The sequence below is a fragment of the Poeciliopsis prolifica genome, unplaced genomic scaffold (assembly GCF_027474105.1).
Source record: "Poeciliopsis prolifica strain line A6 unplaced genomic scaffold, Auburn_PproV2 SCAFFOLD034, whole genome shotgun sequence".
In the NCBI taxonomy this organism is placed as follows: domain Eukaryota; kingdom Metazoa; phylum Chordata; class Actinopteri; order Cyprinodontiformes; family Poeciliidae; genus Poeciliopsis; species Poeciliopsis prolifica.
This window is the reverse complement of record NW_026562409.1, coordinates 1,934,066-1,960,438: the sequence shown is the minus strand read 5'-3', so window position 1 is coordinate 1,960,438 and position 26,373 is coordinate 1,934,066. Positions and strand designations below refer to the sequence as shown.

Sequence of the window (26,373 nt, the reverse complement as noted above, 5' to 3'; positions counted from 1 at the left end):
TTAAAATAATGCTTTCAATTTTATTACATTTTCTAAAATATTCTCCAGTCTCCTAGAATACAATCATACAAGTATGAATACAATCATTTTCACTATGATTGTTGCAGAACTTTCTTTTCGTAAAAGGTTCTCATGGGGTCTAGTGGAGAAAGAGTTCAAAGATTTATGGATTCATTTTGAATCCATATTAAGCACGAACTCCCAAACTGTTCTCATTTATTAAAAATAATGCACATTTTAAGTTTTGTGTAGGTGAGGTAAACTTTGCAGCTAACGAAGATTCATGTTTTCCAGCTAAAGGATCTCCGTCAATGCAAGGGCTTTGACTGAGGATTGTGGAAATGAGATATATTTGCCATAAGTGTTGAAGTATGTGCAAAGAGAACCCCATTAAGTTTAACTTTGGACCGGGATCACTTCTGTTGAAATTGCAAAGTAAACTGTTGTCCTTTGGAGCGCTCTCTCAACGCTCCTATTTTGCTGCACAAACACTTTGAGGGAAGTAAAATAAAGACAAAAATCTATCTGGACAAAACAATAGGCCTTCTGCTTCTTCTCTGCTTGGACCCGTGATAATATTAAATATTATAGCTTTCATAATAATAATAATAATCGTAACAAACACAATGGGGTCCCAGAGGCTGGGCTGTTTGGAAGTCCATACACTCTGTGTTTAATGTATCTTATTCTTCTTTTCCACAGAGCTCCATTATTGTCCAAAAACTATTAAAACCACATCAGTGAGGCAGACTGTTGCACTGGGTGACATGTTCCTTTATTACCATGAATGATCACACGCTGTAGTTTACTTTGACTCAGTCCCACTTAGACTGCTCTGCTACCAGAAAATCTCATTAAAGCACCAAATTGGTCCCAAGAAATCCGCCATTTCTTTCCTGATAGTCATTTTTTGGCCGGATCCAGCGGATTTTGTTGTTTTTTTTTTTTACTTTTTCAGCCAGGGTTATGCGGCATACTACTGATGTCAGTAAATGCATCAGATTTGACAGTTATCACCAAATCGATCTCTGCCTGCAGACTGCTCAGCAAACTGTCATTCTGGTTTCAATCACACGTCTGAATGGAAAACAACTTTTCTTAAAGGGGCAGTGGCTAGATGTTGCTTGAACAGTAAAAGGAAAAAACTCATGCAGAAAGTCTGATTGAGCAGATATTGATCGATAAAGCCTAAAGATAGATATTGAAGATAGTCCTCGTCACTTTGGCTTTTCTGCATGTGGGAGACTTTGATTTTTTTTTTTAAGTTTAGCTCCTATTATTTTTATTTTACCTTGAAAGTACCAAAAAAGAAATGAATGATCTTGTATTTAACAGTTAGCCTTCTATTATTTTTATTAACTTTGTGTAACAGGAGGCTGTTACATCAGCTTGTAAGTTGCAGCTAAGATTTTGTTTCAGGGTCTTTCCTACCCTCTTATTTATCTAACTTTTTATTTAATGACTGTACAGTGTTGTGCGTTAACATCACTCTCTCCTTCAGTCTTTAACTGATCAGACAAGGTTTATAGATTTAAAAGAAAATGTGAGCAATAAAAACACAACTGGTCTCTTCAGGAGAGCAGTCCGGAGCTCACTGAGCCTCTGAGATGTTTTATCTTTTTCTTTTAGCACCTTAGTTAATGACAAATCAGTGAGAGGGTCAAAGGTCACATCAAGCATGACTTTGTGTGAACGGAGCTAATTGGCTTGATTTCAGAGTACTCAGAAAGTGCTGCTGCAGTCAGTTTCTTCTCTTAATTAAGAGAATCAAAATCTGTTCAGGTGGGAGTATTTAGCACCAGGAATGGAGACTGGAGACAGTTTCATGTAACACGGACTGTTGCCCGTCTGGACAAATCAACAGACGCATTTTTCTAATCAAATTATTATTATTTTGAGCTGAACAGATAATTTGAGTTAAAACTTTTCCCCTCAGCATGGTTTTAAAGTTTAACTGGGTCTAGAGATATTGTCAACTGTTACATCAGTGACATTTTTTCCTTTTATTTCAACAGATTCTGCCACATTGCTGGATGTTCATGTCAAGGAAGACAAATTAAGTCATATCCCTGAACTTCTCTCCCACTTGATCAAAAGAAAACCTGATTTTAAAAAAAAATGTCTCATGAGACTAAATTCACGTGATAATATAAAAAAATTCACTGGTTGGTTTTATGGATTTTTATTGAAAGGGAAAGAAGAACAACAGAAAGGAGGAGGAAGAGTTGGTTGAAGTTTTCAACAAATCATTTTTCTTTCAATATCAGCACATAGATTAAAATTTTATCTCATGAATTTTGTTTATGGTCTTCATGTCAAATCTAGAAATAAAATGTGCAAAGAAAACGCTTTGTGTAGTGAAAGTGGAAAAAAGTATCAGAGGGCTGGCATTTTAATTTATTTGAACATCACACTTTACAAAAAACTAAATAAATCACTAAAAGGCCCAGAATTTTTAAATGAGCTGCTTTTCCAACTTCCTGTACGAGCTAGCTGTGCTGCAGACTTAATATTGCCGTCAGCTAAATGGGAAGATGAGTCATCTTTGAAAATAGTTTATTCAAATTATTCACTAATGCTAACTGCAGTTTATTTAAATATGTTTCATTTTAATAAATATTTTGTTGAAGCTTTAAAATTATATGTGAATATTTCGGAATTTACATCAAAAGAATTTTTTAATGACATACATCAACTTCTAAAATAATTTTTTTTAGCCTACTTTTTTTTTTACATAACACTGTGTTGCAACCCTGAGTTAAACAAAATAAGCTAAAGCTGGATGTGAATGTTTACGGCATAAAAAAGACACATTTACTTAAAAACAAGTTTTCAGCATGACGTTGAGCAACTCTACTACTAAAAACAAAATGTCAGCCCAATTATTGAGAGGTAAATAAATCTTCCCAAATGGAGCCATTCAAGCCGTTTTCTTTGTTTTCTCGTATGATAATGTATTACACAGAAAAATAAAATATTCTAATGCCATTTTCCCAGACCTAATTTCTTTGTTTTCCTGCCTTCCAAAAACCTCATTAAGCAAAATAGCTGTAATTATAGAGTGGGAGCTGTTTTATACTCCGGTGTCCTGAGAAAAAGAAGTGTAAACACCGCCTGAACGAGCTTTTACTCCGATGATTATGGGACTGATCGTGTTGGGAGGAGCAACGATAAACGCAGCAGCATAGGCAGCGAATGGATGCTCAGATTTCTCTTTGTTGTCTTTTTCCCCCCAACATGAAAGAAGAGCTGACACAGCTGCCATATTTCTGCTTGCTATAGAAGCAGAGTCTCCACCTTCCTCATTGGTTGTGTTTGCCCCTGTGGTGGCTCCCAGTGTCAAAGACTTGACTTTGCTTCAAAGCAGGTAGTGAACAGCAAAAGGCTGTATTTGTAGGCTGTACATTGGAGCAGCTCTCTGAATGAGATGATGCTGCAGACCTTTTTTTTCTGTAGGGACTGTAGGAGAGTAAAGGCTTTAATGCCGCTCGCGCCTCCACATAAAGAGCAGGTAAACAGAAGCCTCCGAGTGTTCAGGGGCTGCTGCTGCAGAGCAGGTACATGGGCTGGATGATAAGGCCTGGGACGCCGAGGAGACCCAGCGCAAATGAAAGGCTAAGTAAGGCGGGCAGGCGATCTTGTCATCACATTAGCCTGGCCTCATTGTAATTGCGAGGCTGCTGCTGTCAGCCCCGGTGCAGCAAGCAGAGCTCCGAGTCAGAGCCGGAGCCAGCGCCCCGGATAAAGTGCTCCGCCGACTGGAGATAATTGAAAATCCAAAAAAGACTCGGGCTAATTTGATTACACCAGGCAATCTCTGAATTGTTCCCATTATTAAAGGGATTTGATGATGACATGAAGTCAAGTAATTATTGGTGCCGAAACTGCAGGAGCTGTCCCTTCTGATGAGGGCCACTGCTGGAGGGAAACAATAGTCCCTCTGTGTGTGTGTGTGTGTGTGTGTGTGTGTGTGTGTGTGTGTGTGTGTGTGTGTGTGTGTGTGTGTGTGTGTGTGTGACTGTCTGTCTGTCTGTCTGCTGGATTTTCAGACCAGGGTGAACAGGAAGGCGTTTTATGTTCAAAAGAAATTTAGCAAAAAGAAAATCACTTGCAGAAGTGCTTTAATGAAACCGTTTCACTAAAGTGATGTTCTGGATTTAACTCAGTCCCATCGCAAATCGAATTTCAGCAAGAAAAACAAGCTTTTCAAAAAATTATTAAAAAGGTGGGCAATTAAGATAATTTGGTAAGTTTATTATAATAAAACATAAAATCATTGATAAACATCAAATGCAGCCCTGGAGAAGGCGCCATTTCTCACACCTACTATATCATTGGTTTTTTTTCTCTATTTGTTTTTACAAAAAAGCAAGTTTGAGTTTGGATAAGAGGATAATTGTTACTTTTTTTTTTTTTTTTTTTTTTTGTCCACCACATTTATTCTTACCATTTTTGGCCACGAATGTCACAACCATAAAACTCTATAGTCTCCACATTAGCTTCGTTTTCCTGTGAAAAGTTACAGTAGCCATATTGGGAGAGGCAAATTCTCATTAAGAACCAATGTGATGATAATTGGAAATTGAGTTTTCTAAGTAAAGGAAGCACTATTATAATTGTCTTCTTTATTATTTTAGATAACTAAAGGAGGGCACATCCACCATGAAATGTCGTCTGTTTCAAATTAAGTTAAACTTAAAGTATTTACACTTCAGCTATGCTAATGATGGAGAAACATCTTACTTTCTGCAGATGGTGTTTGGACCCCAAGGAGGATTTTTTTAGTTTTTTTACCACATTATTATTCTTATATTATGTGGTTACAACATAGTGACAGTTACTTACTGCAGCTTTTAATGTAGATTTTTTGTTTTCTAAAAAATGAAACTATCATTATTATTCATAAATGAAACCAATCAGCCAACCCTTGTTTGAAATACGAGGTAATTAAGAACTCTTAGAATATTTTAACTATTCATGGTAAATAATTTCCACATACTTTTGAGATTTTTGCAATAGAAAGTGAAACCAGATCAAATAATTGCAATGAAGACTTTAGTTTTTATTTTATCACCAGCTATTTCAGCCTCCTGATTACAAAACTGGACCTGAAGCGCTCAGAACAAACGTGTTGGAAACATTCACTCTGATGATGACGACGATAAAGTTCTTCAGTATCTGTGAAATGAACCGTTTTACTTTAAGAGTCCATACTGAGAAATGAAGCTTCTCAGAATGTCGAAACAGGTCTATATTACTTCAAGTTTCTATTTTCAATTTTGTTTTTAAAACAGAAATGAAATCATCACTTGTTTTTGTTTTTCTAGTGTCTGACGAGAACATCAAATTAGCAAAACATGAGTGGATCCGAGTGGAAGGATTGCAATAATAAAAATGCTAAAAAGAGGTATTGACAATTAAACCAACAACGGGCTCGGAGATAGATGTTTTAGTGGGAAAAGAAATGAGAGAAAACAATAAGGGTCTGCTGCTGCTCAGGCCGATGTATATTACGTTTGTGGAGGCAGCAGCATGGCTCTGCGAGCTTTTTTCCTTTTTTTAATGGATTTTAGAGAACAATGGGCACTGAAGCAGACCTGCAGTGGAACAGACTGTCGCACAGCACAGGTTTCGACTTTCCTCAGGTTTTAATGGCAACAAGAAGGGAGGAAAAAATCCAATTGTAGCAGTTTCTTTTTCCTTTTTTTTTTCTGCCTTTCACTTTTGATTCATCACTTCCTCAGGATGAGACAGCCTGTGCGACAGCAGAGTATAATTTGGGCAAATAGAGTGAAACTACATCATCTCACTTAGAGATGGGGGGGCGGCTCTCGTGTTCCCGACTCTTTTAAGTGGCTTCGGCTGATGGGCTGCGCTCGTCTGTGTTTATTTGCAGAAGATGTCTGCACACAGGGCCCGCTGCATAAAGGAAAGTTCAAGAGTTCGACGCGCTCATCCTTCTCACCGGCGCGTCGCCCCTCGCTCTGCTCGCCGATTTAAATATCCGCTGAATCCAGCGAGCGCTCCCATTAAGGCCGGAGACTAGTCGGGTGTAATGTATTCCCCCTCATGCTGCTCCCTTATATTTGCCACACACTCCGCCTCTTCTCTGCCTCTGGGCGCTAGATTCACATGAGGGATTAAGAATCCTTTGTCACCGGACCCCATTGACATTTGAGCGAGCATTAGTGAAATTATAACTTCATCTGGACAAAATCCAGCCACTTGGTGTGCAGATGTAGCCCCACGGTGTGACCAGAAGGGTGCAGTCTTGAGCCTGGGAGTGTTATGTGTGTGTGAGGGTGTTTTTTGTGCTGTACAGTACATAGCGAGGGTATGCAGAGATGTGAAAGTATGAAAGAGTTATTCTGTCCCTTTTGTATCTTGCCGAGCGGCACCCTTAGTTCTGCTTGGATGGAGGTATGAAGAGTCACAGTGGGAGGAAAAAGGCACAGCTCTCTTTAAGGCAGGCTTTACCCATTCGAGTGTCCCCATTTGAGACACAGTGCCTAGCTTATCCCCCCAAAGCACCTTTCGACTAGGCCAGTCTCTGCCTCCCCCCTGCAGGGAGGAAAAAGGACTCTTCCCACCCTGATGGCCCCAGCAGGAGGAGTCTGGGCAGCCAGACTGGCAGATATGACTCATCCCCAGCCTGCCTTTCTTCTCTTTCGACCAAATTTGAAACTAGTCTGCGATTCACCTCCGCGCTCAAATGCAGCTCCGATTTAATCCAAAATGAGCTTCATACGCTGTCGATGTGCAGAGGTAGTTTGTGCGTCTCCGTCCTTAGTGGCAGCACCAGAACACGAGTGGTTTGAAGTTTATTTATTTATGCCTTTCAGGCTCTCTTTTCCTCTTCATTTTGGGGCTAAGAAATGGCAAGCAAGTGCCGCTGAGGCTGTAGAGATTAAGTTAGCATTGATTGCTTTATTGGTGTGGTTGGATTGTTTCGTATCTGGGAACATTTGATGTAAGCACAGACATTTGTCTTGTCCTTCGCTTGTCTCGGCTTTGTCGAAAGATCATTCATTTCTCTCGGAGCGTGGGATTGATTGGTAATTCAGAAATGAGCGGGATCGGCAGATTTTTGTTCCTCATCTTGTAATTTTTCTTTAAAAAAAAAGAGAGATGAACAAAGACATAGGTCTGATCTTTAGCCTTGCTATTATCACTCTCATTTGAGCTGTTGGAAGTAATGTTCCAATTTTAATCAACACCTAATTACATCCAATAATGCCCGTGTAGCTAATCGGCCATTGTAATTACTACGTAGTCCGGCCTGAGAAGTATGGATCTGACTAGCTTATTGGGAGTTCTGCTGCCGTGGACTTTTAGATGTACCGCAGCATTGATCATAAAATTCAATCATGACACACATTACAGTAACTTTTTTATGAGGACTCTGCAGCCGTATGCAATCCCTCCCCCTCAGTTTGATGCCCCTTCCTTTATTTATTGTGCTGAGCTTGTGTTATCCCCCTTAGACCTCATTGTGGATGTCTTCGAGTGCATCAATACCATACTCTTTTGGCATCAACCATCAATAGTCCACCCATTAAAATGTGGAATTGCTTAACGTAACACAGTAAGATGCATTTCTCTGTATGGAGACGGGTATTTGCAAATAGTCCTCAGATCAATGGTCTTTTACTGCCTTCTGAAACCATTGTCTGCAAAACAATTGGAAATCTTTGGGAGAGTATAGTGGGTGCAGCATGAGAGGAGCTGGAGGAGACGAAGCATCCCAGCACAGCAGCGAATTAATTACCCTTTTGAAGAATGAAGGTCTGTGAGATTTGCTTTTTGGGCCATTATCAAGTGACACTGCGAACGATTGTTTGTCCCTCTCTGGGTAATGTAGCCCAAACAATGGCTGGCCCTGCACCATCATATGGATCATTAGCAGCTCACAGTTGGGACCCCAGCCTGTGAAGTTGAACTTCTTGGGGAGGGCTGTAGGGCTTTTCTGGGTGCTCTCCCTTCGTCTGTCTACCTGGGGACAGACAGCTGACAGCGCACAGGAAAATCCGCTCACCCACCGCCGCTCATTAGCAATTCTGGAACTGGAGCTGGGTTGTCCGCGCGAATCCCGATGGGATTTGCGACAAGGTGGCTATCGTTGTAACCATTAGACTGCGGAGAGACTCCAAAGCTCGCAAAGTCACCAGAGGGATGAGACAGTGCCCTGGAGTCCAAATAATAAACGCCAAGAGTGGCTTTTTGTGGACGGATCTTACAGTTTGGTTTGTGCACAAGAGATAAAATAATGAATGGCTCATAAAAAAGATTCTTCGCTCCCTAGCAGATGCTGCTTAATCAGTGGTGTTGAGAGCATTTCAGGGCTTTAAAACATCCCACAGGAGAGACGTCAGCCTCCATGTGGCTCTAGCATGTGGCCTGATAACAGACCTGTGAGACGTAAGGCTGGTCCGGGGGTCTTTTTATACCTCCCCTTACTGCTCCAATCATTTAGACAATCACTTTCCTGATTACTGTTATGCTTTAATGAAAGGAGCGTTGGCACCTTCCCTGACACGTTTGATTGGTCCACTTCTGTCAAACCTTAGTTCGTTTGCCTGGAAAGTCTGGTTCGTTGTTGGAGGTGTGAATGAACTCTGATGGGGACCGCCTAAAAGCCTCGGTCTCGGTTTGCTTGAGTGCATATGTGAACACCAACCGTTTGGGATGCAGCTCCAAAAGTAGGAACTGGAGCATTCTGGGTAAAAACAACCAAAACAAACATGCATGTCTGTCACGCTCATGGTCTTTTGCCAGCAACAAAAGAGAAATCCTTCATATCGTTTATATTACGTGACGAAGGAAGTTGCGCTCAGAGATTTCTGTGTTGTTTCCTTCAGGTACAGCGCCCCTAAAGAAGAGGAGGGGAACAGCTTGCTCAATAGGTTTTGTTGGTTTGAGACAGTGCAGTGAGAAAGCAAACCACAGCACACCCCTAGAGCCAGATAATTATCAGCTATTTAGTGACCTAACCTGATCGTCTGTGGATCAAGAAGGCTTCGTCTTGGTAGAATAATCCCCATGTTGTTTATCATTGTAATTTTTCAGTCATGTCTTGTTTTAACCCCTTTCATAATGTAGCCACTGCCCTCTTGAGGAACAGATTAGAATATCATAGAGGTTTTTGTCTGCTTATATAAAAGCCCAGCTAATTAAAACTTTGCAGCTAACTGGGTCATGTGTTTTGTAAAATAGAGCAGAAAATGGTGGAGTCTGGAAATTAGCTTTTGCTGTGTGATTGTAAAGAACTGAAGATCAGATCTGCACATATTAATTATCACATTACTAACTTTAAATTCAAATAATTTATTAGTTATTATGTGACAGACCAGCAGTTTGTCACATAATAACAGACTGCTGTTAATGTGACTGTTGTACCAGAAAAACTTTGATTTGTATTTTCATTTTTTACATATTTGGATGTAATCTTTTACATCTGGGTTTTTTTTCTTAACACACTGAGTGTCAGAAAAGCAAAAGTTCCCATTCAACTCTCCATACAAAATAAAATGGATTACTTGAACTGTTGGCAAAATAAATGTATGACATTTTAAATGCATTTCTACTTTTTGCTGTTTATATGTAAAATATAACCTTATATTGGATTCTATTTTGATAGCATCCGTGTCACAAACAAGTAAAAAAGAAATGTTTCAATTTAGAGCTTTTCTTCCCACGAGCTTAAATCAGCACTAGCACAAACAATCTCATGAAATAAATGAGTGAGTAAAATGGTTTACCTTGATCCTTTGGTCCAATTTGCTTGTCCAAACAGACATATAATTTAATTCTGGGGCAGGTTTTGAATGTAGTGTGCATGGCAAGAGAAACACATTTCCCCAGTGAAATGGGAAAAAGCACAAACAAAATTGGCAAGGTGCTGATGGATTTTATGTACAGAGGATGCATAATGCCCCGTGTCAAAAAAGCAAAGTGAAATTTCCTGTTAAATATGCAAAATCCCGGCTGTCTATTGAATGATAATGGCTCGGCACCTTGTCGCTGGGTTGCTGACTCCGTTGGCTGCGCTTCAAAGGCCTGTTGACTAACTTTGAAAAGACCTTGTGTTTCCTGACTCTGGGCTTTCTAAGATTGGACAAATGCAGCAGAAAGAGGGCTGTACGAGTGCCAGTCACGGCTTCCCTGAGACGCCGGGGGGATGTCAGCCTTTGAAGTGATAAAGACCCTCTGTTTCTCAAGACGGCCGCCTCAATGTGGCCGAGCTCTGTGATGCGCTCATGTTTTTTACAAATGACCATTGTTGCTTTTGTGCACTATGGCTTTCCTTTTCATGCTGCATGAGTTAAACTCTAAACAATTTCTCTTCTTTTTCCAAAAAAAGAGGAACTCCTGCTTCATATGCACAGAAAAACCACAGCAGGAGACCCTTACTAACATCTTTTGACACGGCAGTGCCCCTGTGCATAAGAAGTAGCTTGACAAACAAATGTTTTTAGAGCAAAATGCAAAACTCTCTCCACCAGCTAACTGACAGATTTACTTCACTATTAACCTCGGAGCAAATTGTACAGTTTGGCCCCTGCTGGGTCCCCAGCTTCACATTATGCAGCACCTGTACCTTTAAGTATACCCTGTTGCCTCAGACGTCTAATTAAATGTGGTGTGGAGGTTCTCAGCAGGGGAGTTAATTTTGACATACATAACTTCATTCTCAGGTAATCTGAATGCAATTTGCACTAAAGGACCTGCAACCCTCTTCTGCAGGGTCGCAATAATTTATATATCAGTAATTATTGAGTAGTTTTTTGTTTTAAATATGTGAAAATGAGCCAAACTGGTGATGTCACCTTTCCACAGTTTCCTCTCCATGCCGTTGTGTTTTTGCTTCAATCAGTTATAAATCACAGTGGATAAACCTTAAACTGCTGCTGCGCAACTTACTCAACAGGTTGTTGCTAGGTAACCAAAGAGCTAGCTTAGCTGGCTGTTAGCGGTTGAGCAACTAAAGTCCTTCGTCTGCCTACAACCCCCAGAATGCCGTGCTGTTCTGCATCAGAATTAAAATATTAGAAATTGTTTATCTCTATTGCAGTTTATATATTTCTATATTTGAATGAACCGATGTTATGTTTAGTTCCTTCTGCAGAAAGAAAAACAAATAATTTCAAAGTTCCTGGAAATTATGTCAATGTTAAATGTTTTAAAAGATGGACTTTTTTAAAGAAACGTAAGTTAGTAACGTCATGTTTGCAGATTGACTCAATCATCTAAAAAAGGATTTTCACATTTCTAATATCTTACATAAAAAAAGCTTGCAGAATGTGCCTTTTTTACCTGATTAATCACTAAAACAATTTATTTTCAGGATAACTTTACTGTTGGAATGACTCCATTTTAGCTGCAGTCGTCAGCATCAGAAATAAAAAGAAAAACATCAATTTTTTTTAGGTTTCAGCAATCTTCTAGAAATCATAAACCAAAACAGTGTTATAGGATTCAGTGTTTACAGGTTGGTTTGAGCCATTTGTCATCATCATCGACAGGCCTTGCCCCACAGCGTCCCGTTTTCACCAAATCCAGACTCCAGCGGCTGCGTTGCGCGCCGACCGGTTGTTATGTCACACGAGTGAAGGCTTAATAAATGGCTCCAGAGCTCCAATTCATGAAAAATGGGCCGCTGCTCATAATCAATGCAGAAGCAACATGAATCTGGCCGGCCATTATTTCGTGGGCCTAATCATTTGAAGAACCAGAGACAAACTGCCACCTGTGCTCCGAGCATTGATCATTTGTAGGTGTTCTATTAAATCTAATAATACACTTTCTTTTGGCTAAATCGCCCTGCACATTTCAATACCAAATGACTTCTGTTCATTCTATTAAAGTGGAACTACTCTCAATTATGTTTCATACTCCTATTGTCTGATACTAATGAAGATGAAACACTTTCATTTTTCCACTTAATTAGTTCATATTTAACAAAGGTGCTGTGCCATCAGACTCCAAGGAAGCCTTTCCCCTTTTTTTCTCAGCCTTCCCTTTTTTCCTTTCTGCTTCTTTGGCATTGAAAATAATCCTTTTGCTTTTATCCTTCGTTAGAAATTGTCTGTGCCGCTCTCGTTTTTTTTTTGTTTTTTTTTACGCTGCAACACTGTTTTAATTGAATTCCTCAAAAGAATCCACCTGATCCTCTTTTTGTCGTGGAATGAGCTTATGAGTTATGAATGTTCTCGTTCGGGTCCCGTTGGCAGGCAGTGCCAAGGACAGCTAATTGAAGGTGAATTGATAATGCCCCTGCTGTGTATGTGTTGCCATTCTGCTGTGTGCGTCTTTGATAAGTAATTCATCTGTTTGGCCTGGCAGCCATGTCTTGCTGCTTTCATGTCACTCTCTGTGCATGCATGTGTGTGTGTGTGTGTGTGTGTGTGTGTGTGTGTGTGTGTGTGTGTGTGTGTGTGTGTGTGTGTGTGTGTGTGTGAACACACACGAGGGGCCTTGGATGCTCCCTCCCCCAGGCTGTGTGTCTGTAGTCATGGTCAACAGGGAGTGAGTCCTCCGCTCTCTCTGCTCCTCGTTGAGAGCCTCGGTGGCGTCGCAGTGCTCTCTTCCATTTAATTGGATCCAAAATAAATCCAAACCAACAAAAACTTGCAGTGCAGACGGAGACGTCACCTGATGCGGCGGCCCGCTGCGACGCTGCCCTCCTCCTGTCGCTTTAAAGCCAGCCGCTCTCATCTGACCCCCCGACTCACCAGAGTTATAACAGTGTTGGGTTTTATCATTATAATGTAGTTTTATTTCGTTGTGACTTTTTGTATTTCAGTCAGTTTCAATGTGTTTGCTAGATCTGATGCTCCAATCTGATATTAATATCGGTATCAGTCTCCATATTGGAGATATTTCTGGATTGGATATCGGTGACAATGTGCAGCGTCGCACTTTAGCATTTCAAAGGTTTGTTGTAGTTTGTTTTTTTTACACGTTTGGCCAAACCTGTGTATTTAAGAGTGGTGTACTGGTGGAGGATGATCAATGTGTGATTCTGTTATTATTGTTTTCTCTAAAACAATAATAATAATAATGATAATACAGACCTTTGGGCACTTAACCTAGAAACATCATAATATGTAGGAGAAAACATAAAATGTCTGTTTGAAAAAGGAAACATTTTAAGTTGGTTCAGCTGTTTTTCTGATCGGGTCGGTATCGATTCTAAACTGCTATTTTGCGGATGAGCGTAAGTAGAGGGCCAGGATTTGTTGTGTGGTGGAAAAAAAAAATCTATTTCACATAATTTCGAAAGGTTAATGCATAGATTCACAAACACAAAAACAAAGGATATTATATTCATAATTTAGTTAGTTTTAGAAACACACACTATACTTTCTGTTTACGTTTAATTCTGGATTTTATTCCTTACAAAAACGTTTTCTCAATTTCACTTTTGCCGTTTCGTTTCGTTAGCGTTAGCTCGCTGTGATAACCTTGCTCCGAACACCTGGCGGCCGCCTCACCTCTGCTGTTGTGCTGCGATTCATTAACGTGTTTGAGGTGGACATGGCGGGCCGCTGGAGCAGCATCTGAATCAATGCCCTTGTCTCCCAATCTGCCCTTTATCATGTTAATATGATTTCCATTGATGGAACGCTTTTTCAAAATGGCATCCCTCTATGGTTTTACATATTGACTTTTTAATTCATGGCCCTCAGTGCTGCATCACTCTTGTTATGCCGGCGCTGCAAGAACGCTCCCAGATCAGAGACGGATGTTGCTTGAGTGTGGAATTGACTTCGGGGCAGTGTTTTTTTCTCTCGTCTTCCACAGTGTGTCTCACCAGCTCCACCTTCTTTCTTCCTTTCTGTTCTGCCGCTGTGTTGCTGATGGTGTATTCTCTTGTTAGGTCCAAGTCAAAAGAGGAAAAAAAACCTCTACAGTTTCATTTCGCTGGGGCAATGAGTAAGTTGCCTCTTTGCTAATGTTCTCACCAAAATACAATCTGGCCTCAATAGTAATAATGTTTACGGCTCCTCCCAATAGCCAGCGGAGAATTGCCTGAACCTGTAACACTGCTATAACAGGAAATGAGAGTTTAATGCCCCGTAGAGTTACGTTCTACCAGCAGTAAAACATGTATTTTATTATATATTATGAAGGCGGAATGATGTCTCTCTTCTTGTAGCTCCTTTAGTTTTACAACACATTTTGTCCAGCGTTAATATCTGTATACAAAACTTAGAGATGATACATCAGTAGTGAGGAAGTTAAATATGCAGATATGGTCAGTTTATGTTGTTTTTCAAGGTTTATAGGTTTTACTACATATTGATTAAGTCTTGCTAGTATAAAGTTGGACTTGTTTTTGCTTCCACAATAACTTTAAAGGCTGGTGTTATGCATAATCAACTTTTATTTTTAGCCTTAAGTCAAAGGATTTTGTTATTCCACAACATCTGGAGTCCTTTGATTCAGAGTGGAGATGACTAATAGTGATGAATCGATTATTGAAATAATCAACTAATTCAGTAAGTGATTAATTGTTCATTTGTTCTACCCAGAACTCTACAAACAGAATAGTTTTAGATTCACCTGCTTCAAATTATGAAAGAAAAATAATAAAATCTCCTATTACACAACTTTTATATCCAATTATTCATTGGTTAACCCAAAAAATGGACAGGATTAATCATGTCTTAAATGGAAATTGTCTTCTAGCAATTCAACTTTTTTCATCAGTTGGTGTATTTAGATCAGGGGCTGCAACTCCTATTATCTTGACTTCTGTTATCTCACAAACTCCCGCTCATTACCCCATATGCTGGTGTGTTGGAGCAGGGACGCAGCCGGGAGTTGCAGGGCTTCTGCACTCAGGGACCAGATTGAGCCAGATAGAAGTTAGCAACTAAGGCTACGTTAGCACATCAGGCGGATGGCAGCCAATTCCGACAGTTGTTTGTTTTTTGTCTCATCTTAAAAAGTCAGATTTGTACCATTTATATCTGTAGAAGTGAATCAGAAATGCGTTCAATTGTTCTCAAAGCATCTACAGTAGCAAAAGTTGCATATTGCTCAACAACTTTAAAATTGATCTATAAACGGTGATGTCCATTATTACTTAGTAAATAAATCACTGGTGTGTGACGTCTATGTTCTTCTTCTGCAATTTTTGTAAAGCGTTCACACAGCAATGCGACTGCGGTCCAATTTAATTAGTAGTATGAACCATTTATCCATAGTGGTTCATACTATCAATGGGAAAAATTACAATTGTGCATCAATACTTGCAGTGTAAATATAACCAAAGACTTTATAAAGCAAACTCAGAAACTTGTGGCGTCTTCATGCAAATTTTCTCCATGTTCAAAGAAATACATATCGATTGATTGCGAAATATCAACATGGTAGCTGTTGGTTGTGCACATGGAGGCAAAGTGGGAACGTGTATTGTTGCGCTAGTTGCTTTAAGATGACCTTCTGTATGTTGGTCAGTTTTCTGCAGTAGAAAATCTAAGAGATCAACACGTTTCCAGTTGTTTTCCTGAAAAAGACAAATGAACGATTGAAAGAGCAGCAGGTGTCTGCATGTTTTCTTTTAAAGTTGTTTTATTCAGGAGTTGATTGTAATGGTTTGTTCTGGATCTGTTGACGTTTCCAGAGCAGCTGAAGATTCACTGGACTGCTCTATGCAAATCGTCGGCCATAAAAGCAGAAAACACTGCTGGCTACAAATCAAAGCCTGATTGGTTGATCCGGTTGTCTATCCAAGCTTGTGCTTTCATTTGGTTTAATGGTCTGGATTTTCATAAATGGATGCAGAACACCAACTGGAGATGGAAATGTGCCTGGAAATTTTCTCAGGGGCGGATCATTTTTTCCAATTTAAAGCGGCTCCAAAGTTATTTCGGCACATCGGAGACGAAAGTGCATGACAAAGATGCTGAATATTTTCCATAAAGCTTTCGCTGACTCTCTGAGACATCCTGTTAATTCCGAAGTCACACCAATCTAGTTAGGTTTACATGAGATAAAGTAACTGAGACTAAATGATGGTGAATGTATGAATAAATGATGATCAAGTCATTTATCTTTTGCATCTTTATGAGCTGTTTGATGCAAACCAGAAGCTTCCTGGGAGCCATGATGGGAATAGTTGTATACATGAATATTGAATTTGAAATTTCTCCTGCTGTTCCCCAAATCAGCCTGCTCCTCTCTCCCACTGCTGCTTTTTACTAATCGGTGTGCCGCAGAAACAGTTCTCCCTCTTGTTATATTTTCCTAAACTGAATGACCTGAAGTGGGCGTAATTTTGAATCCTGCAGAATGCAGATGGATTTTCTTGCATTGGCTGTGTGAGGCGCGGGGTGAGAAGTCTGTAGGTTCAGATTAATTTACCCGGAGCCAAACGGATGTAATTTTTAATGGCTTAATGGCGCCACAGCACTTCTGAGAGAGATCCATTTCACCTGACAAACTGCAGCTCACCACCAACTGTGAGCAACAGTTGCTTGCTCATATGAACAATTAAATGGACGCCAACTCTCTGCCAATGCAGCAACATTTGAAGTCATTCAGCAGCCCAATCACGGCCCCGAAACTCCTCATAAAACCTTCTCTATTGCAGCTGCGGCAGAAACGAGCCAATCACGTCTTTCTTTGCTTTGGCTGTTGACACTGAACTTCAGCCATGTGCCTCTGGGGCTCCTCGGTGGAGAGCCTTGCAGATCTGTGTTGAGCTCAGTGATTAAGCAGTGGCTCTTCTCTCCATTTCAAACGACAAGCTGCCAGAGACTTTGGTTTTAAATTGTGCAATTAGTGATCTGGCATGCTTTGCTTGGCTTCAGTCGCACTCAAATCCCAGTCCAGGGCCGTGCCGAAGCACATTCGACAACACATACTCCAGGAGCATTTGTCAGACAAATTCATCTGAGCCTCCACTTCCGTTTTGCTCTCTGAGCACACTAACCTCGCTCAAATGTCAGCCAGAGTATTTACCGTCTTGCTGCTGGGTAAACACTGGTGATCCACATTAGGTGGGCCAGATTTACTGGGATTCTTCGCAATCAGAGAAAATCATAATTTACTGTTTGTTTGTTTTTTTATTTTTTCTCTACAAATGCACAAATTATGTTGAGTATGCACGGGCCGCTGCCAAAAATTGAGCTACTCCTTACATCCACTGTATTAAACATGATCTATTTCCCTGCAGTCATAAATCATAAATATATTTACATTTCCGGCTCGGACTGCTGTAATAAATCTAGCAGATCTCGTTGGGTTTACTGCAGCAAATATATAAATTAGGTTACTCGTTTTAGGTTGCAAAACCAGAAACCGGCTACCTTCTGATCCCCATGCCGGCTAAAAAAGGAGAAAACGGCTTATATAACTTTGTTATTACTGTACTTTATAAATAACCTACGCTTGAATAATATTAGGAACAGCTTAGATAATAGCCTTAATATTTAATTTCCCTTTTGAAGTCGGGGCTGGGGACATTAAAAGTTCAAGAAGAATCCGCTAAAAGTTGTCATCCCCACCAAGATTCATTCAAACATGTATTTTTAATTGGAGTCTGCTCAGAGAGGCGCTTTCATTTCACCAGTCGTTTGTTTCATGTCTAAAGCAGAGCATCAGGAGTCTAGCATCTGACCAGCTGGGATTTAATGTGCTTTGCTGATAGATGAAAATTTGCTAAGTTGCGGGGAAAAAAAAAATCTGAATTACAAGCATCTTCCTCCTCCTCATGCATTCATAAGTACATCTGGATACTAAATAGCCCCTTTTTCTGGTTGGCAGGAAACGACAATCGTCTGCAGAAATGGCTTATAAGCCGTTTATCACTGTTGTATTTTCTGTAATTAAGTTTTTAATGCTGGGAATTTTGATATCTATTACAAATTAGCGCTGTTTTTTTCCTGCTTCTCATCAGGGACACAACAAACACGAGATGGTAGACGCATTAGAATGCTAATTTCCCCCCGTCTGCAGCTTCTGCTCCGACTCTGTCACAAGTGTTAAACTGTCGTAGCGAGCAGAAACGGGATGTTCCAACCTTGGTGCATGCCACATCCAGGCTTCAGGAGGAATAAAACGGCAGAAATCATTGCCTGTGGTATATGTTCCAATTTTTAGTTCTGGCTTTCAAATCTATGAGGGTGATTTCACTGATGATCACTCCTCTCCCTCAGGAACAGGAGCTGTAAATGTTAACAACACAGGCTGCAATCCCATCTATCTGTCTATATACATTTCTGCTGTTTAATATGCTTTAACCCTTGATCACCAGCAGAAAAGGGAAGTTCTTTACTTTTTCTGTGTCCTCAAGTAACTTTTGGAAGTGCTTACAGCCATGACTGCATTTTAAAACAGCACACTCCTTCTGAAAAGTGACAAGCAGTTTAATAATGTAACTGTTTTATTTATTTTATGATGGTATAATGTTGTATTCTCTACAGAAGCCTGTAGGGTTCATGAAATGGTCAAAAATTCATAAAATCTGAAAGTATGCGACTGAAATATGTCGACTCAAACTGCAACCAGCTGAAAAGCTGAAGAAATGCAAAACAAACTGTAGATTAGGGTTGGAACAAATAATCAGATGAATCGATTATTGAGAAAAAAAAGTCTTCTAAATTCGTAATAGTTTATACAGACGCATAAAAAGTTAGCAAATGAGAACAACTTAGCCAGAGCAGTAAATAAGTCAAAACAGTATAAAAAAATATATACAGTTGGCATTTAAAAAACCCTCTTCTGACCAGAACTACTCTAATTCATATTTTGTAATAATAATAATCATAATTTATCAATTTATTTTTATAATTTATTATTTTATAACAACTTTGCATTTTTTAAAATTTATTTCTAATATTATATAAAATAGGCTTAAGGATCTGCCTCTTTTTTTTATTATCGACTGGAATTGTTGTTAGCTGCAGCCCAAGATGAGTTATTATAATCCTAATTACAAAAGTAGATTGCATAAAGTGCAGGGTGACAGTGGGAAGGAACCCCTCCTTTTAAACGGATAAAACCCTCCAGTAGAAATGACCAAATATGGAGGACAGCAGACCAGGAAAAAGACCTGAACTCACACTGAAGTGTTGGATTGGAGTAATTGGAAGAAACAGGAAGGAAGGTTAGAAACTGTCAGCTCAAAATGATGCCAGTTTTTAGAAACAAGTGATAAAAATGTTCGTAATGTCAGGAGCTGAAACCTTTTGAGAAATGCTAAAAGCTTCAGCATCTGCAGGGAGCAGCTTTGAGAATCACAGTAGATCAACAGGAATGAGAAGATGTTTCCACTTCTGGTTATTTTCCACAAAGTTTCTGTTTCTCCAGTGTTTTTTCAGCAGTGATGTCTGTAAATCCTTGAAATGCCTTTAAATAGTTAAAGGTTTCCTGTAAGAGCGAGAATATTAGCTTATTTATCTCACCTTTAATCGTTCCTGCCTCACAGTTTAAAGTTAATATTTAAACACTGCTGGAGCGAAATGTTCAAAAACTTCTCCACTATCATCAAACCATTCAGGTCTTTGTTTAACCGAATTGTCAAACTAAACCAGAACAAAAGTTTAAACAAAACACGAGTGTACCGATTTCTCATCCTTACATGATTGATAAAATAATTCAGTTTGCAATCCAGTTTTCTTGCTGATTCAAATTCTTAACTGTGAATAATTTCAGCAAGATTTCTGCTTGTGTTGCGTTTTCCAGCGGGTCGTATTGTGCTGCCACCGTTGTATTTGTGCCAAACGACTTTGTGTTGAACAAAGAAGCCATCCTGCGACCGAATAAAGTTGAGCTATCACATAATTAGACAATTAACTTAAATTATGGGGGAAAAAGTGCTGAATTGAGGGTTGGATATCAGTTACGAGTGTTCGCGCTTGAACGGCACTCTGAAACGAGAGCAGGTGTTTGCTTTGTCATGACACCATCATGTCATGAAGAGAACTGATCCCATCCATTAGTCAAGTAGCTAACAGCACTCAGGCATTCAGGCAGAGCGCGGCGGCCATTGTGTGCAATAATGCAATATCCAGAGTTGGATTTCGAGGTAATTGAGAAACGGCAGCCTGTTACAAACACACAGTCCCAGCACGGTTGTTTGCTCTTCTCCCAAAGCAAACATAGCAATTACAGCCGCTGTCAGTCACTGTCAGGTGAGGCATCAGTGATCAATCCAGCTCATTGGGCTCTGGACATTAGACATGAACATATATGAAGGACTGAAGCTCCTCCAGCTCCACAGCGGCTTCAGCGCTGCCTGCGTCTTAACTGCTCGTCCCTTTAACTTTGTTTTCACAAAAACAAACCAGGAAGATGTAAGTTTAGTTTGAAAGTGGCATAAAAGTCCCACAGATTTGCACTTCCCACCACAAATACACAAAACATAACCGAGAATGTGTGTCTAGGTTATTGTGCAAATGTGTACTTGAAAGATAAAAACTAACTTACAATTAACTTTTTTCTTGATTTAAGTCAATATTTCCCTCATATTAATAAAGATCAGGCAGATATTTTCCATCAATATTAAAATAATTATTGACTCAAACAAGATATTTTTATCTTATTTCTTGTGTACTGGAGACTGAACCATAAATACTTGGTCAGATTTTGGTTCCTGCAGTGGTTGGACTTTCTTTGCTTTGTGCCTGAGCCACACTGTGCTAATACTTCCCAAAAAACAGTAAGTCCTCAGTGTGTGGCTGAGCTTGGTGCTGCTTGTGCAAATAACAGCGTATTGATTATGAATGTAGAAGCTCATTCATCCTTTGTGGCCTTGCAAACATCAACCAGAGAAACGGGACAAAGCTGCAGCAGAAGGTGCTGGAAGCCTCTGAGCTGTTTGTATGTCACAGAGGCAGAACAGCCCAGGGCTGAAGATCTTCTGGGCTTGATCACAAGACACAGTGTCATGCACATTTTTTACCCATAATGCATCAGTAATGCATTAATCAGAGGAGGAAGTCACAACAACCATCCATACTGTGTGCGATTCTGCAACTGTTTGTATTTTTGTGTTTTTATGATGTGAATTACTTTCAACTGCTTTAGAAATAAACTTGATTGATCGATTGATTGAATACTTTCTTGGGGAAGTAATCAGCAATTATTTACTAATTACTATTTCCAAGAAACTTGACGAACCCTGGAGAGGAACGCTGCTGCAGATAACCGAGTTTATGTTGGGATCTGTTGGAAACCAATAACCAGAGGAGGGGTGTGAGGAGTGAGCAGAGCAAAGCATCATGGGAAACCACTCCTGGCAGGAAAACGGAGTGCTCTGCAGATGGATGGACATGAGAGGATCTTAGTGTGGAGTTTTTCCTCTAAGTGCAGTTATCACAGTCTCAAACCACAAAGGAAAACAGCCCTAATAGCCCCATTCTTAACTTTATTTCATGGTCGCCTCGGTGCGTGTGCGTTCCTCTCCTCTGGCCCTGCCGCGCTCCCACACAGGCCCAGATACAGATCTATAACTGGGATTGCCAGTCTGGAGGGAGCCGGGGCAGGAAGAGGGCTTTGTTAGGCTAGCGGTCCCTGCCTGCGCCGCCGCGCTCCAGCATGGGTAAAGAAACAGCTTTACACACTGACCTCAGAGCTGTTGTTTAATCACCAGGGCATTTTAATGGCTTGTCAGAGTAATGAAATATGGTTGGAGGCTACCTGGTGCAAACATTACGATAAATCCCTCTCACACAGGCCTACACAGGGCTTAATGGTTATAAATCATCACTTTGGGAAGAGAAAAATGACAGCTATTAAAATAATGAATGGGATGATTAATTTTTCACATTAAAGATTAAAAGCTATGAGAGGTATCATCAGATATTTGAGCTGCCGTAAACGTTTGAAAGTGAGAGCTTATTTCCAGCCGTCCGTTTCTCCGCTGTCACGCAGGGTCCTGCCCCCCTTTCCGAGGACCTTTTTCATCCGTTTCCTTCCACTTCTTCTCTTTGTGCGTCGACGCAGGCGTTCCTCACACCTAATTTGCTCTTTTAAAAGTGCTCAGAGGAAGAGCCTTGAAGAAGGGTTTCTGCTGCAGGCAGTACAGGACCCTCTCACCCGCTCTGCAGGAGCTGCTCAAGCCTCTCGCTGATATCATCTCCTTCTCTTTAGCTAATCACACCAACGGTGGTGGGGAGAGGAAGCACACCTCCCTCAAAATCTACTCAAATACATGTCCAGAAACAAAAATACATTTCATCTGCTCCTCTAAAACACACTAAAATCCACCTGTCATAATTACTAAGCTAAAATTCAAAATCTCTTCTTGCCAAACTAAGTACACTTCTGCTGCTAGGTGGTGTTACATAATCTCAATATGGAAATCACTGCACAAATAAATAATCTTACCAAGTATTTTCATCTGGTTTCTTGAGGAAATATCTTAGCATAATTGAAATAAGACGACACTAACTTTTCATCAAGATACTGGAGCTTGTTTTAGGTCAGTAGATCCTAAATAATGATGTTAAAAAAGTGGTGGGTTTCTTCAATAAAGAATTTTTAAAAAAGGACTGGACATCATTTTGAGCACTCAGTGTTTCACCCATTCAAATGTGTTTATACATTCTGGTTCGGTTTGAATGCATGTGAACCCCAAGCAGACCGGAGAGCGCTCCAAGAGCAGCAACACTGAGCATTCTGGGAAAATACAACCAAAACAAACATGCTAGGCTAACTCTAGCATCAGAAATGACTTAGCTGATCTTTTTAGACAAAAGAGAAATCCTAAAACAGCTAAAATCATTTTTGCTTGCATTTCATGCAGAAGGAGGTTTGGCTGAGTGTCGTGTTCAGAGGTTTTTGGTGCAGCGCCCCCACAGGCGAGGAGGGGAACAGGTTCCTCAAAGGGTTTTGTTATTTAAAATTTAACCAAACCAGCTGAAAACGGAACAAATGTTGCAACTTTGGTCACCAATCAAACCGAGTATAACTTTCTACATGATTCAAATCCAGTTCTTGACTATAGAGTTTGTAAATTGTTAATTTCTTCTAAAAAAGCTAACCCACCAAACTTTTTTATTTTTTGAATCTACAATGATTTACTGATCCATTTAGCTAAATCATGTAGTTAGCTGAGCTTTTATGAATCGTTTTAGTTTTTGATTTTTTGCACAGGTTTGACAAGTGAGGACTTTTGACTTGACAAACGTCGCTGACTTGTGGCGTTTTTAGGCGGGAGTCGGTTTTGCTGTGCTTGAAAATCCACGTGGAACAGAGATAATGGCGGGAGCTCAGTGAGCCGGCATAAATCCCCGCGTATAGACAAACGGTGACGAGCTTTCCCTCTCCATCAGAGGGCTCCCTGGAGAAGGTGTGCTACTGCATTTATTTCCAGCGGGACTCGCTGTGTTGTTCAAACATACATCACCCAAATTGCACGGCAAAAGATTGGAGGGGAAAATCATAATTAGAACATTAATAACCATACACGTTAGAGAGCATAAGTGAGTTTTTTTATGATGAATGAGAATGTAAACAAAAGGCAGAAGAATAAGAGGTTCAATTAGGTATTCTGAACTGTCTCGGCTGTGATGTGAGAGCCGGCTTCTTTCTCTGTAGCCCAATTATTTCTGCCCTCCCTGGCAGTGATGGCGCAGCGTGTCCGTCTGCAGCCTTTAGAGGGGTTATTCATGATGCCTCATTGAAGTAGCGACTCAATTTGTTGACAAAGAATCGAATAAATCCTTGGTCCGCTCAGGTGAAGATACTGACTGCATCATGTGAGATTCAGCTGATTCCTCCTCCTCTTCATGTTGCGTTCGTGTCTCTGTGTTGGTGAGAGAGGACGGCCGCCCGCCCGCGCCTCCTTCATGTTCCTCCAGTTCCCTCTTCTCCGTCTGCTAATGATCCAGGGACGCCAAATAAGGGGCCCTGAAACAAAATGTCCACCGCAGTTGGCCCGCTTTTATCTCAACCCTCCCCTCTCGAATCAATTCTGACATTTCATTCTGCCCTCATAGAAGGTAATGGTGCATTCAGAGGTTGTTACCGATAATGTTGAGATGGTATTGCTTGGTTTCATTGGACAGACCGGCTGTAACCCCGGCTGCAGGATGGCTTCTGTACCGTCACTTCTATCGCTCCAGCTCTCTGATGTTCACTGGCTCAAATATCTCTTTTGGCGAGACGCTTTTTTTTTTCTTTTTCTCCTAACAAGTAACCAACCAGTGTTTGTGTTTTCCTCCCACTCTGGTGTTCACACAACTTGAAGTGAAAAGACCCTTTTAAGTCAGCTAGTCAATATGCTGTTTCTAATATATTATTTACTGCCTATGGGCTGTATATCAGAACACGCTCAACTACTGTTTCGGTTTGCAGTCATAATCATGTAGAGGAAAATCACAGAGCCAGATGTCTGGCCCTCGTTTTACAGCATTTATGTTTTCCTCTGAGTTTATGTAAAATTCATCCTTCTCTGTTTTTTATTCCCCCGTTTTCACCGACTCAACAATTAGTCAATTCCCAATCAACAAGAGAAAAGAAATTGCTTTTAATTACTTTTGATAAATGACAAATTGTGTTGGCATGGCTCCCTGCGAATGCTTAATCAGGTGCTGGGCGGGGTAGCGAGGCGGGAACCGGAGCAGGGATTTCTGCTGGGATGAAATCAATGCGCTCTCTCTGCGGTTCACCGGCTGGGCTGCTGGGCAACAGCCAACCTGAGGCCTGCAAAGATCCACCAGTCAGCAGAAAAGCTTCGGCTTTATGGTAACAGTCACAAACGGAGGCAAAAACACGCAGCAACACTCGGATATATGCGCCTCCTATAAGGGTGCTGCAGCCTGATAGTAATGCACAAACGCGGCTGATTCAATGCACTTTCAGTCTGAGTTACTCCAGTTACAAATGCTCTTACTTAAAGGCAGGAAAAGCACTTTAAATGTGTTGGAAATTAAATAATAGCTGTTGAGATCTCTAAATTCAGAGAAACACGTCAGCTGAGCTTAAGGAACGCAGCAGTGAGTACGGGGATAAACAACCAGGCTCTCTGGGGAAAAGTGGATGTGAGAACTCCCTAAAGACAACAAACCCTCATCGGCTTTTCTCCCACCTAGGATCTGCTGCAGCGCAGTAACATGGAGGCTGTTAGGTTCGTCAAATAAAATCAAGTTTCCTGTGGTTCAAATCACAGATAACAGGCTCTGCAACAATACTCCTCGCCTGTCTTTAACTCGGGTTTTCTTCTTTAGGCGTTTCTGCTGCAACTGATGCTTTTTTTATGAAAAACAACACAGGCTGTATTCATGGCATGAGCAAGTTGCAGGATTAAATGTGAAAGACGGTGCTACTGCAGAAAAATGTCTAAATATTTACTGCAAATAATCAGGAGCAGCAAACAATTCTACAACCAAGAAGTCAAGAACAGTTTTTTTATTTTCAGTTTGACACCAAACCAAATTTTTAACTTCACAATTTGCAATTTTATAATTTCCCACAACCACATATTAATTCTTGCCCATCTGAAAAATCTGCAGAATTGTGTATTTTAAGAGATCAAACTCCAGATTTACCTGAATTGGTGTTGATTACATTTGTGTTCTTCTTTGGTCTTGGGGTTCAGCCAATCAGTGTCAAGGAAAATGAATGCTGCTTCTGGATTGGCTGCTTTGCGACAACAACTCTCTGGGCGTTTTATTTATTTGGACTTATTGATTTCGTTTCCCCTCTTCTGTGTTTTGCAGGTTCTTCAGCACCTGTGGCAGCAGCAGCGAGTCGCGTGACCCCGCTCCAGGCCGACCGGCTTCACCTGTACATGGAGACCCCCAGCTGGGCAGGTCAGACTCCGTAAAGATGGTCCTGTTTGTCCCGCGTTAGACACCAGGCTGGAGAGTTTCTGTTACAGATACGACTGACAGGTTTAGATCGAATAAATCAAACCTGATCTGCAGCTTTGAAACTAAAATCGTTTCAAGATTAAAAGTTTTACTGCAGATCTTATGGGGAACAAATTTTAGAGTTTAGAATTGGTTTAAGGAACAAGGAAATTAAGCAAAGAAACACAATGAGGTAATAACTATTAGCACAAGATGGTGGTAAAACCACATCTGTTCTGTCGGAGGAACCTTGATTTGATGAACCAAACAAGTTTCTTCTGGTTGTGCAGAAAAAAAAGGGACATTTTTAATGTTTTCTTTTTTCCTTCGCTTTTCTTCGTCCTCCTTCAGCATTTTAAGGCTTTAAAATTTTTAGAGCAGCTCGACTCTGTCAGGCATAAAAGACAGATGTCAGTGTTGTGCAGCTTATATAGAGGTAATTTATCTGCAGCTTCTCTCGACAATAATGAGACAGAACATTGAAATCACTGTGGACATGCTGCAAGTGTTGCTGCTTTTCTTGTGTTTCCTTTTAACAGCCTCCATTTTGCACCGGACACTAAAT

The 26,373-nt window shown here is 40.5% G+C and overlaps 1 protein-coding gene across 16 annotated transcripts in view; it reads left to right on the top strand.

Annotated features, from left to right (window-relative positions):
* The window catches only part of rbfox3a (RNA binding fox-1 homolog 3a), a 514,332-nt gene that overhangs the window by 257,585 nt on the left and 230,374 nt on the right, over window positions 1-26,373 (top strand). For all 16 annotated transcript variants that reach the window (XM_055052121.1, XM_055052124.1, XM_055052118.1 and 13 more), the window contains one exon: window positions 25,677-25,769. In XM_055052121.1, the coding sequence (XP_054908096.1) occupies window positions 25,748-25,769 (22 nt within the window). In that variant the 5' untranslated portion in view covers window positions 25,677-25,747. The remainder of the gene's footprint in view (window positions 1-25,676; window positions 25,770-26,373) is intronic.